The 12,422-nt window shown below is 42.3% G+C and overlaps 3 protein-coding genes across 9 annotated transcripts in view; all 3 read left to right on the forward strand.

Annotated features, from left to right (window-relative positions):
* LOC120802359 (ninjurin-2-like) overlaps positions 1–2,033 on the forward strand; it is a 30,322-nt gene extending 28,289 nt beyond the window's left edge. Inside the window, exon 4 of the mRNA XM_040150092.1 lies at positions 1,867–2,033. Coding sequence (XP_040006026.1) covers positions 1,867–2,033 — 167 coding nt within the window. The remainder of the gene's footprint in view (positions 1–1,866) is intronic.
* Positions 2,034–4,380: 2,347 nt separating this feature from the next.
* Positions 4,381–7,736, forward strand: LOC120797145 (tripartite motif-containing protein 60-like). The gene is made up of 2 exons (XM_040140484.1): positions 4,381–4,495; positions 5,661–7,736. The coding sequence occupies exon 2, from the start codon at positions 5,663–5,665 to the stop codon at positions 7,511–7,513; it is 1,851 nt and encodes a 616-aa protein (XP_039996418.1). The 5' UTR covers positions 4,381–4,495; positions 5,661–5,662; the 3' UTR covers positions 7,514–7,736.
* A 3,397-nt stretch (positions 7,737–11,133) lies between these two features.
* LOC120800517 (ELKS/Rab6-interacting/CAST family member 1-like) overlaps positions 11,134–12,422 on the forward strand; it is a 123,335-nt gene continuing 122,046 nt past the window's right edge. For 5 of the 7 annotated variants that reach the window (XR_005708993.1, XM_040146679.1, XM_040146721.1 and 2 more), the window contains exon 1: positions 11,134–11,303. The gene's annotated coding sequence lies outside the window, so the exon portion shown is untranslated. Of the gene's footprint in view, positions 11,304–11,367; positions 11,390–11,702; positions 11,725–12,422 lie in introns of those variants that run through there. The other 2 variants (XM_040146713.1, XM_040146705.1) reach the window with 2 other exon arrangements.

Below are 12,422 nucleotides of genomic sequence, written 5' to 3' on the forward strand. Positions count from 1 at the left end.
TTGGTATGTGTGTGTACATGTGTGTTGCAGCCCGGCGAGACGTCAGCGAAGAGGCCAACCAGAAGCGCCTGGACAGCCTGAACAACATGACAACCATCCTCATCTTCCTCATCTTCGTGACCAACACCTTCATCTCTGTCTTTGGGATGGAGCGCACCGGCCTCTTTGCCAGGATGCATTTCTGACTCTCTGGCGTAGGGAATGATTGCAATATTCAGAGGTTTTTTTGGAAAGTAGGGAAAGATTCCGACTCATGGGACCGGACTGTCTCTCTATACACACACACACACACACACACAATCATAGGAGTGTGACTTATTTCTCTACTTACTATACTAATCTGCTACAGTGTTACTGTACTTCGATATCTCTATTTAATTTTATTCAGTATGAATGGACTGGGCGAAGAGACCAACTAGATGTGTGTCTGTGTGTGTGTGTGTGTGTGTGTGTGTGTGTGTGTGTCTGCATGTTTCTGTGTGTGTGCACGTGCTCTTGTTGTCCGTGTGTGTAATGTACGTATGCATCATCCACGTGTGTGTGTGTGTGTGTGTGTGTGTGTGTGTGTAGCGCGTTTTGAGCTGACCCTTCTCCCCTCTTGTCAGCGGTGGTTAAACTTCCTGAACAATCTCATCACCGGCATCATCTTCCTCACCCTCATCATCAACATCATCAGAGCCGCCTTCGGCACACAGCGCAGCTGCCTGCTGCGATGGCTGTTTCAGCGATTCATCCTATGAGACACACTCCACGTGCATGGCTGAAGTTGCTCCGTGTAGGATTTTTATGCGAAATTCCCACATGGGGCAGCTTTGATCGTTATCCATTCAAAAACAGTTGCTGAACAGAACGCCGCTCATTAAAGTGACACACTTGTGAACATACACGCACCCAGGCTGGCAGTGTGAAATGTGTGTACATTTTATTACTGGAGCACCTGAAGGGGAAGAGTTTCAAATTTTGCACATATATGCTTATTCACTTTCTTGGCCAGAGCTAGATGAAAAGACAGATACCCGGGAAAGTCTGTATGGTGAATATGAAGCTACAGCCGGCAGCTGGTTAGCCGTGCTTAGCACAAAGACTGGAAACAGGGGGAAACTCCTAGCCTGGTGAGTTTCCCGCTTTTCTGTGCTAGGCTAAGCTAACTGGTTGCTGACTTCCTGTCTAACTCTCAAGAACGAAAGGGATAAGCTTATTTACAAAATTTTGAACTACTCCTTTAACACGCTGACATTCTATCAGCCCCTAGATGTTAAGTCCATGAAAAGTCAACTCGTATTCAAGTGCATGTGAAAACCTTCGACTTTCCTCCGACTTTTGTCTGCAGTAATCGCAGGCGCGTCACGTCACCTTTGCACTGCCCAGAGAAAGTTTGCATCCGTTGGCTTCCGCTCATGTCCTTGCAACGCCTTTACATGTGCAGCATCTAAAACTCGTCCACCTTTGCCGTCACCAAACAAACCGTACAAGAGTCTACAGGATCCTCTCAGCGTGTCCAAAGTCTGTGTTATCCAAAGTCAGCATTACATTACATTAGTTGCGGGAGGGGATTCGATTTCTCACGTGGAATTCATTTAATACAAATCAACCGGCAACGTTGTCATTATGAGTCCGTTCAAAATGTCACAAGTACTAGACAGAGGCTGGAGGGTGCGTGACTGAGCTGTGTGTGAATTTGTTGTTGCATGGGTGCGTTATTGTGTGTTTGAATGGCTTACTTGTGTGTGCATTACATGTGTGTTTGTGCACGTGGGTATGCATGTATCAACTGTTTGTGCGTGTGTTGGTGGGTATGTTTGAAACGTTTGAAATATGTGTGTCTGTGTGTGTTTGTGTGTGTGTGTGTGTTTGTGTGTATCGTAGCCCGCAGAGACCTGAACGTGGTGTCCAATCAGAAACGACTCGACTACCTGAACAATGTTGCTACGGGCCTCATCTTCGTCACCACGGTGATTAACTTCTTCATCAGCTTCTTCGGATCCAAGAGGACTGGCTTCTTCCGCTGGCTGCTGGCTCGACTCCACTTCTGACCCGTGCTGACACAGAGCTCACAAACACGTTTACACACCGCCGCGAGCATGCACACACCCACACACTCTTTGCACAAGCATTTCATTTGTGCACTTGTTCATTCAGAGTTAAAGTTCAGTTAAAAATGTTTGGGCACTTGCAGTTTGTACAAAGTTGAGAGACACAAGTCCCATATGTTCAAACATCACATCACATTTACTATTCAGGCTTTGAAAGGTGTTGTTTAAGTGCTGGTTTCAGGCTATAATCCAACTAAAGATCTTCACTTTAACCAACTGAACATTTATTTAAATATGCATTATTTTATTTGCTGCAATAACATGCTTTAATTTTCATTTTTAAAATTGTGTGTGTGTTTCATTATGTATTTTTCAGACAATTTAAGCTTGACATGTGTTTCTATCTTGTTTGGTAGTCAGTAATGCAAAAATTGACACAACTTGATGTAAACATTAATATCTTATATTATTTATTCTCAACGTGTTTCACAAAAAAACATTTTTTTTTAAGATTCAATCTCAGACAGATACCAGGATAATAGAAATAAGATACATACCTACACATTGTCCTTGGGAAAGCTCAATAAATCTAGTGATTTAACAGAAGCCTGTGCTATGCTTATTGTGGTTTGTGCTGAAGATTGGCGGACTGGTGACTGTGGCTGGTCAGCTGGAGTGAAAATAGTGAATCCAAAGTAACACTAGTATGGATAAGAAGTGGATCTAATTAAAGAAACTATAGTGTGTATGTGTGTTTGTGTGTGTGTGTGTGTGTGTGTGTGTGTGTGTGGGTGTGTGTCACAGGACGCCGGGACCTGAATAACTCTGCTCTACAGAAGCGTCTGGACTACCTGAACAACGTAACGACCGTCATAGTCTTCATCACCACGGTCCTCAATTTCTTCATCAGTACCTTCGGCATGCAGCGCACTGGATACTTCCCTTGGCTTATGATGCGCATTCACTGATACACACACACAAACACACACACACACACACACACACACACACACTTCTGCTGGCTATCATACCTTTAGACTGCACTACCACACACACACACTCGCTATAGCTCAGAACATGCACACATACATTCAGTGGACTTTTTGCATTAATTTTGGACCTTTTGATATGTAACTTAACAATACACACATCATTTTTTTAACATAGCTGCTGATGACTTACATGTTAATATTAGCATATTTTATTTTAAAAAATGACTTCATAGCTTACACAATGTATGCTTTTCTCCACTGTGCTGGACTCTAACCTTGGCGGAGCTACACAAGACGCCTTTCTCTCTAAATGTTGGTCTAAGCACCGAAATAAAAATGTGTGAAAAATAAGACCCCTCTACTGCGCTCTATGACCTTCTCTTTTACACATTTTCGTTAGCCAATGGGGCCATCTAGTGAAAGAAGTCAGGGTCACAGACGCAGTGCTCGTCTAACGTCAGCCCCCACCTAACAACTGTTCACACCAGCAAACCAAATCAACAACAGAAGCGCAAGTAAGCGTGAATCATTCTTATGATTCTAAATATTTGGTACTCTATTAACTCATATGAAGAATGTCTCTTGCCCCGTCACAGTGAGGTCAGAGGTCAAGCTCCGGACCAACATGCTCATCTGCTTTACTGTTTTATATTCGTTTTAATGCTGTGCTGATGACCCCATGTTGGCTAACTTTACAGAAAATAAAGAAAAAGCGGGGCCAGGTATTCACCACACTATACAATTCTGTAAAGCATTTCAGTTTTCTACTATATATGCCATCAATCAGCATTTTGTCTGCCTTCTGATGTTTAATTTTGGTTCCGTTAATTTTCCACATTGAAAAGAAAAAAATAATCTTCATTAAAATATGAAAAAAAGGTCATAACAACTATGAATGGGCTGGGGTTATGAAAATGTGCAGCCCTCCAGCTGAGCAGGAAAAGGCAGTAAGAGTTGGTTCTGAGATCATCTGTAAACAAACTTCATGACACTGAAGATATGAAGCGAACAGTAATATAAGTGAGGACATTGTTGGAAGTTTTCCAGCCTCACAAGAGGCACCGTCTCCGTTTAATTTCAGAACTAGGCCCACGGTTTTTCAGAAATATGATCATTTACAATGCCCCATGCAGAAATGACGCTTGTCATGCAATGCACGCATTTTTTTTTTTTTTTTTTTTTTGTAATAAACAGAATTTCTATGGCACGATACTGGACTTTTATCACAGAAAGAAAAAACTGTAAAATGAAATAAAATAAAAGGCCACAAGAACAAAGAAACTGTCCAAAAATTAAATTGTACATATCTGTAAAATATGTAGTCCACAAAAAAAAAATGGCAGAAGTCAGTTTTAATTACTTTTTCCCGGGAAGAGGAGGGGCAGATAAAGGGAGATATCATGTGTCATTCTGAAGAAATGAAACTACTCCCCCAAAGCTAAACGGACGACAACACAACCATCGCTGCAGGTAAAGTTCCACCGCTATTTTGATCTTTGATCTTATCCCAGGATGTTTTCCCGACCCCCCCCCCCGTTGGTTACGCCATTATCTCGACAAACTACCACCGGTCCAAATAATTCGGCAGACTTCGTGCGAAAACGATGAGGTCACCGCGGTCCACTGCCGCGGGTTCTTCCCCGAGCGGTTCTTGTCTCACGGATTTACTCGCGACTAATTCCAAGTCGATTTTTACCTGAAATATTTGCATTAGAAGCATATAACGTGTTTCCTGGGGGGGGGGGGGGCTTTCAAGTCGATCAAACTGGGAGTGGTAGTGTGACTGTAACCGTAGCCCAAAGTCTTTTCGCCTCCTATCGTCAGACGGACGATACTGTAGACCCCGGGACACTGGCTCCCTCCCAGGAGACCATCGCGCTTGAAGTTCTGCGCCGTCGTCGACTGCGAGTGAAGTCCAGTCGACTACGGACGTCTAAGTTGGGGGACCTTTCCACAGGAAGGTCTCTCTGTAACCGTCGGTGAATGGCGAGTTCGACGCCATGGTGTTAATGTGGGTGGTCCAAATGTTGTTTGAGGACACAACGCCCTGGTGCACGTAGAAACAGCAACACGTAGGGAATGAAAATGGCACACTGCCTTCCCCCCAGACCACATTCATGACTTTTTAATTTGACTTAATCTGACTTGTTTGCATTGCAAGGAGAAATACACTGGAGACGGGAGATAACTCGTAGTTACTTTAAGAAGGGTGCTCTGGCGGGACCTTTGTTTTTCTTGTCATCCCTAATCTCTCTCCACCCTCATTTTCTTTCACTCTCTACCGATAGCTATCCAATGAAGGCAAAGGATGCCACAATAGATACATTTAAAAAAAAATCAGTTATAGTTAGCTTTTACTAAAACGACCAACAGTAGTTCAATAAGGGTTTAAAACTAATCAGAAAATTACTGCAAACAGCACACAATTTGTTAAGGTCTTCTGGCGTAAAGTGTTGCATATTGAATCCAACCTACAGCATATCTACAGCAGCATTTAATGCAAGTCTTAACCATAACTGATAATTTCCAAAGTGTCACTCGTCTGCACAATCACATGTTGCCTCCATGCTCTGACTCTGACCACCTGGGTTTGAAATTGAAAATCGTAATCACCAAATCCTCTCCTCCTATCTAGACATGGCCTCAGTCAACAGCCTCCCATGTGAAGAACAGTTCCTGTGTTCTATCTGTCTGGATGCGTTCACTGAGCCTGTCTCTACTCCATGTGGACATAACTACTGCAAGACTTGTATCACAGGGTACTGGGCCAGCAGTGACCTGACACAGTGCCCCCTCTGTAAGGAGAAGTTCCACCATAGACCAGAGCTTCAGGTCAACACAGAGTTCAGAGATATGGTGGAGCATTTCAAAAAAATGAGGGTGAGGAGTGAAGATGAGGTCCTTGCGAAACCAGGGGAGGTGTCCTGTGATGTCTGCCATGGGTTGAAGCTCAAAGCCCAGAAGACTTGCCTGGTATGTTTGGCCTCATACTGCCAGCCTCACCTGGAGCCACATCAGAGAGTCCCAACCCTTAAGAAGCACAAGCTGATTGACCCTGTGTCAAACCTGGAGGACAGGGTGTGTAAGAGGCACGACAAGATGTTCGAGCTCTTCTGTCCCACAGATCAGACGTGTGTTTGTTTCATGTGCTTGAAAGACAACCATGCGACGCACAAAGCCATCCCGTTAGAGCATGTGTTCAGAGAGAGGAAAGCCCATCTGGAGAATGTGACGTCAGAAATGAAAATGATAGAAGTTACTAAAACGAGGAGTATTAAGGAAATCAGATACTCAGTTGAACAGAACAGGAAAGAGTCAGAGAAAGAGATACAGGACATCAATGAGATTTTCGCTGCTCTGGTGGCCTCTCTGCAAAGAAGCCGTGTCAACCTGATTGAGTTGATCCAGGAGAAGAGGGAAGCAGCAAAGGAGAAGGCTGAAGACCACGTAGCACAACTGAAGCAAGAAGTAGATGAGTTGAGGAGGAGAAGATCCAAAATAGAGCAAGTCTTACAAACTGAGGATGACTTCCACCTCCTGCAGAACTGGCCATCCCTCTACTTCCCTTCACACAACAAGGACCCGTTCCATCTTCTGTCTTGCTCCACCCCTCCATTTACACAAGATCTCCCTGACAGCAGTCAACAGAGCTATGTGGGAATGGTTAAAAAAGCAGTGGCCCAGATGGAAAAGACCCTCAGTAATGAGATGGAGGTTCTTATTCATGGGGTCAGGTTGTCTGATGGCTGTGAGAGTGCTAAACAGCCTGATGCAGCGGAAAAACTAGTGACAGATGAGTTAATTAAAGAAGTGTGGAATCCGCCTGAGGACGAGCTGAGGATGATCCAGCAGTGCCATGCGGTGGATGTGACTCTGGACGCCTACACAGCCAATTCCAAACTCTTGGTGTCTGAGGATGGGAAGCAACTGACAATTCAACAAGGCCGAATGCAGCAGTTTTTCAATTCATTAAATGTATTCGGAAGAAGATTTGAATATCAGCCTTACGTCCTTGGGAAAGAGGCCTTTTCCTCAGGCAGGTTCTACTATGAGGTTCGGGTCAGTGGGAGCAGAGGCTGGCTCCTGGGAGTGGTCAAAGAGTCCATTAAAAATGAGTTTAATCCCAACCTTTCAGAACATGGCTGGTCATTTAGTGGAATTCATTTCCAAAGGGAAGATTTTGCTCATAGTTCTGTTCATTCTATTAACTCTGGTCCTATGCGCCTGAGGCAAAGGCCCCAGACAGTTGGTGTGTTTGGGGATTATGAGAAGGGAGAGATTTCCTTCTATGATGTGGACGCCAGGACTCTGATCTACTCTTACACAGGATGTGTCTTCACTGAGACCACACCAGCACTAAAAGCTTTTCTCTATTCTCTGACTGACTCTCCCTTAAGTGGCAGACTAAAGCTTTACCCTATTTTTGGTATTTTTGGAGAGGAGCCTGACAACGTACTCGTAATCACTCCCGTAGGTCGTGCAACTTAAAGTGCCACATACAGCACACCAAGGGAAATTAATGTGTAACTTCTCCTGAAAGATTTTTCTTTTTTTTAAAATTTCGTTTCAAATTTCAGATTTCACACATCTGCTCTGTTTGTTAGTAATGGGGCATACAAATTATTGTATTATATAGAATTGTATATTTTTTGCAACAGAGATCTGTGAACAACTTGGAGACTGCAGAAGTTATTTGTGTGTGTGTATATATGTATGTTGTGTGTGTCTAATATATATATATATATATATATATATAATATATATATATATATATATATATATATATATATATATATATATATATATAGATAGATATATATATATAGATATAGATAGATATATATAGATATAGATAGATATATATAGATATAGATAGATATATAGATATATATATAGATATATATAGATATATATATAGATATATATATATATATATATATATATAGAGAGAGAGAGAGAGAGAGAGAGAGAGAGAGAGAAAACTAAACAAACCAAAGCAGGAAAGATGTCTTATTTTACAGTTGATGAGGTTCACTGCCAAGCGGTAAGAAAGGCACAAGGTAGGTCAGTCACATATTGCAATACCTGCATTTGACCAGAAGGTGGCACCTTCGTTTAACCAATATTCTGGTCCGTGTCTGAAAGAAGCAAAGTGGAAATGACAAGGAATGCACAGTGGCATCATGGAAACTCAATTCCATTTAATAGCCACTTTCAGAAATGCGTTTGACATGTAGTTTAATATAAGTCTCTTGGCTTACATAGTGTGTGGGGGTGCGGCCGCTTTGCAGATGACATCACCAAACATCCACCTTTTTCTCATCCAATGCTTAAGTATCAATAATCTAGTTCATCAGTTATTTCTTTGAATTTTAGCATAAAATTGTGAGCAGGTAATATGTGTGCTGAAAATGTTGTACATTGTACTTACATAGACATATTTTTATGGTTTGATTGCTGCATGTGAAAACCTTTCCTCCAACTTTTTTTTTTTTTTTTTTTTTTTTAAATGGTATCCTTTTTTGAATGCTAATAGATGCACCTTTCATGCTTGGCCAAAACATATCTAATAAATGAGCTTAAAAACCAGGCGTTTGCTATGATGTATTGTGCAACTGATATGCATTACTCTGTTTAATAAAGCTGCATTTCTTAAAAATTGGCTTCCCAGATCTTATTTTTCTGTGTTCCCAGCAAGACACTTGACACCCCAGGTCAAGTGTCTTGACACCCCAGGTCAAGTGTCTTGCTCATGTCTCAAGAGACTGTTCAGACTTAATACTCCTATACCTTTGAGCCTTCCTTTATCGATACGCTTGATAGAAGTCACTGATCGAATTGACTGGAATTATGATAAGAGAAGAACTTTGTAGCACTTTTCAAAACAGCGTTACAAATCCTGACATACCACTGGAAACTAAAATAACCAGTAAAAGTTCTCAGTGATCGAGTTAGTGGGGAAATTTTAGAAGAGAGCGCTGATCCACCACTCCTGATGTGTTTCTCTCAAGGGGAATTTTAGCCAGCAAACTATTTATACCTCAGCTGTCTGACTGACTGGCGCCCAGGGAACTGGGGCACTGTGTGTGTGTGTGTGTGTGTGTGTGTGTGTGTGTGTGTGTGTGTGTGTGTCTTTGGTCAATGTCTAGTACATACTCTTTAATCTTACCCGATACTGTATGTAGGTCATTCACTCATCAAACAGAGACTGAGTCTGAAGTGTGAACATGTCATAGGTCCTGATATGGTGACACAATGCATGGGTGCAGAAAGAGTTTACAAGCATCACACTAAGACGCCTCCTTAACAAAAGTGAACGCATAAAATAAATGAGTATAAATGATCTAATAAGTTTAACATTACTGCAAATGAAACTTAGTGAGATCATCTCCTCCTAGCGGACATCTTACAGCTGAGCTGAAATAATCATAACACTCTCAAATTCATTATGGGTTGAAATCAATACAGATCCATTACTGTGGATCAGGAATATTACATGACAAAAGATTGATAGTCCTGTATCAGAGTTCAGGTGGTGGGGAGCAGAACCAGTTTAAATTACATTAACAGGCCCTTTTGCATCCAGTTTTGAAACAAGGTATGGTATTTTTCATTAAGATGCTACAAAGCTGCAGTGTTAGAAGTTGGAATATCACAGTGTTACAATGTAGGCCATTGGAGACAACAAGGGACACTATAAAATAAAGAGGCTACTGCTGAAGCTGATAAATCATGTTGTCTTAATTGCTGAATTCTTTCATCACTAAGATGTCTATTGTTAAGGACTGAGAAAAAAAAATCAAGGAATTTTTCGAATTAAACGTAACAAAATCAGACTGTTGAAGAGTCGGTGCGTTTAGTCAAGAACTGCACTTTCCACGATATGCAGCTTTATGCCTCTTCTCCACTACATCCCAGAGGAAAATATTGTACTATTCAACCCACTGCATTTTTCTGATAGATTTACTTGTTACTTTTCGGATTCAAATTTTCAACCACACACAAAGTCTGCTTTTAAACTGCACTTCGGTATATAAAGTAGTTAAAATGGCCAATGTACATTAACATTAATGTAATAATATACAGTCTGATAGGAGCCATTCTGAATGAGTATTTTTAGTTTTGACACTTGTATTGTATTGCGCAAGTATTTTTTACATTGCTGTCAAGCTAACAGTATTAGAATGTAACTAAGTACATTTTTACTCAAGTGCCGTACTTAAGTACAAATTTGAGATTCTTCTCCTACATTTAAGTGTTTCCATGTCAAGCCACTTTGTATTTCTACTCCACAACAATTCAGGGGGAAGTATTTCACTTTTTACTCCGCTCCATTTATTTAACAGCTATATTCACTTATTGTACAAATTAACATTTTACGCACAAAACATACAGCGAGCTTATAAAACATTATACATTATCATAGATTAAATGAGCCAAAAAAATCAGCTCAACCAACTACAACACTTAAATGCTGTTTACACCTTCATCTGTCTGAAGAACACTCTAATGATGTAATATATAATAGTTGAGGAATTTTACTTTTGATACTTTAAGTAAGTTTTGCTAATACTACATACTTTAACTGAGGTAACATTTCCAATGCAGGACTTTCATTGTAATGGAGTAGTTTTACAGTGTGGTATTACGCAGAGGATGAATACTTCTTCTCTGGCAGCTAATATAGTAGAATATAACACGGGCGGGGCGTGGAATTTCACTGGGTTACAATGCAGAGAAGGAGAGACCAACACAGACCGCCATGAAGGCTACCTTTGCTAAAGCTCACAAATAATTTTAATCTGAATTTTTGAATGCTTTCATCGTTCAAACATCATCATAAAATTTTAAAGGATATAAAACTAAAGGATTTTTTTTATACAGAATATGACAAAATTTTAAAAGGACAATGTGGGTGATATTACATTTGGCTGATGTGAATATTTAGATTTAAAGAAAACTATTTCTCTCATTTAATTGTGAGTTTTGATAATGGAGGAGAGGAAGGGAAGGGAAGGGAAGGGAGGAAGGCGAGGGGGGGGTGTACGTCTCGGGGGCGCGCGCTCCACCGTCGTGACGTCACGAGAGCGCCCGAGCAGTGGGGGAGCCACCAGTGGTGGAGCTGGCAAAGACGGAAAAGAGGGAAAGATAGACGGAGGAGATAGACGGAAGGCAGGGGGGCAGCCCGAGAGAGAGCATTTCCCCTCGCCTGACCGTCTGCTACGTTACGGGGCGTCACTCTGAGGTTTGACAGCGGCAGAATAACTGAAGAGGATACGTGAGTGGCCTTTTTTTTTTTTTCTTTTTTAAATAAACACAGAGCTTATTTCACAACCGAGGGGCAGCAACGTTAACACCGCCGCAGTGAGTACTGGAACTTAGCCGGCAGTCTGAGCGTGTGCTCGTACACATGCATGATTTATCACACGGGCCTACGTGTGTGTGTGCGCGCGCGCGCGCGTGTGTTTAGGTCTGTCTGGGCTGCGTGTGCAGAAGTGCTGTGGTCATGTTGGCCACTTCTCGGCCCCCCTCGCATGTCCGTGTTTGCGTGAGTCGTTGCAGCCACCCCCGAGGACTGACAGGAACACGGGGCACCAACACAATTCAAAATCCGATGGCCGCTTCGAGGTGCAGCAGTTTCAGGTCAGCTGTGAGACCCACAGTAGGGCTCTGTTAAATTTCCGCCGGAGAGGAGCAGCGTACGTGTTTTGGCCGGACTGTCATTATGATACGTTTTGTATTTTTTTTTTTTTTTTTTGCGGGCCACAAACGACAATGCGAGCCCCCTTGAACAAGGCGCCTTCCCGCTTTGTTCGATAAAACCAATTGTAGCTGTACAACCAGGGGGGGCTTTCACGGGAATAACAGGCTAATAACACTATGTCTTGTCTGTGTACTTCTAAATGCGATTACCGGTCTGCTTGCTGTGTTGCAGGCGGCAGATGAAGTGCTACTGTCAACCCTTGTCGTTTCCCAAAGCTACATAGACTTTTCGCTGTCACTTCCTTATAATATTCATTTACAGCGCCACCGGTAACACTAATATCCCCTTAGGAACTTAAAGAGTGTGTCTGTGTTAGTCGGTAATAAGGTTGTGTTTCATCTCTTGCCATAATATTCCCACGGGGACTTTCAGGTGTGTTGTGATATTTCTCACAGGGTCCCTCGAGTTCTTCAGGTCGGTTGTTTTGTTTTCTAAACTTTTTAGTTTGTTCTCTGAACTACGAAGATGATGTCTTCCGTGCCGTTAGAGCTGCGCAGGGCAGCCACGTCTTGCCCGCAGACCAGACGGCACGCAACGCCACTCGGTCGAGACAAGAGCCGGCGGCACGTTAGAGACCGACGGCAACATCTCCGCAAGCCCGGTGGATCCGAGCGCGACACGGATCCGACACGG

Source organism: Xiphias gladius, chromosome 2 (genome assembly GCF_016859285.1).
Source record: "Xiphias gladius isolate SHS-SW01 ecotype Sanya breed wild chromosome 2, ASM1685928v1, whole genome shotgun sequence".
In the NCBI taxonomy this organism is placed as follows: domain Eukaryota; kingdom Metazoa; phylum Chordata; class Actinopteri; order Istiophoriformes; family Xiphiidae; genus Xiphias; species Xiphias gladius.

Bases quoted from the DNA above. Each gene is read 5' to 3' on its own strand.
- LOC120797145 (XM_040140484.1), top strand. From the start codon at position 5,663: ATGGCCTCAGTCAACAGCCTCCCATGTGAAGAACAGTTCCTGTGTTCT.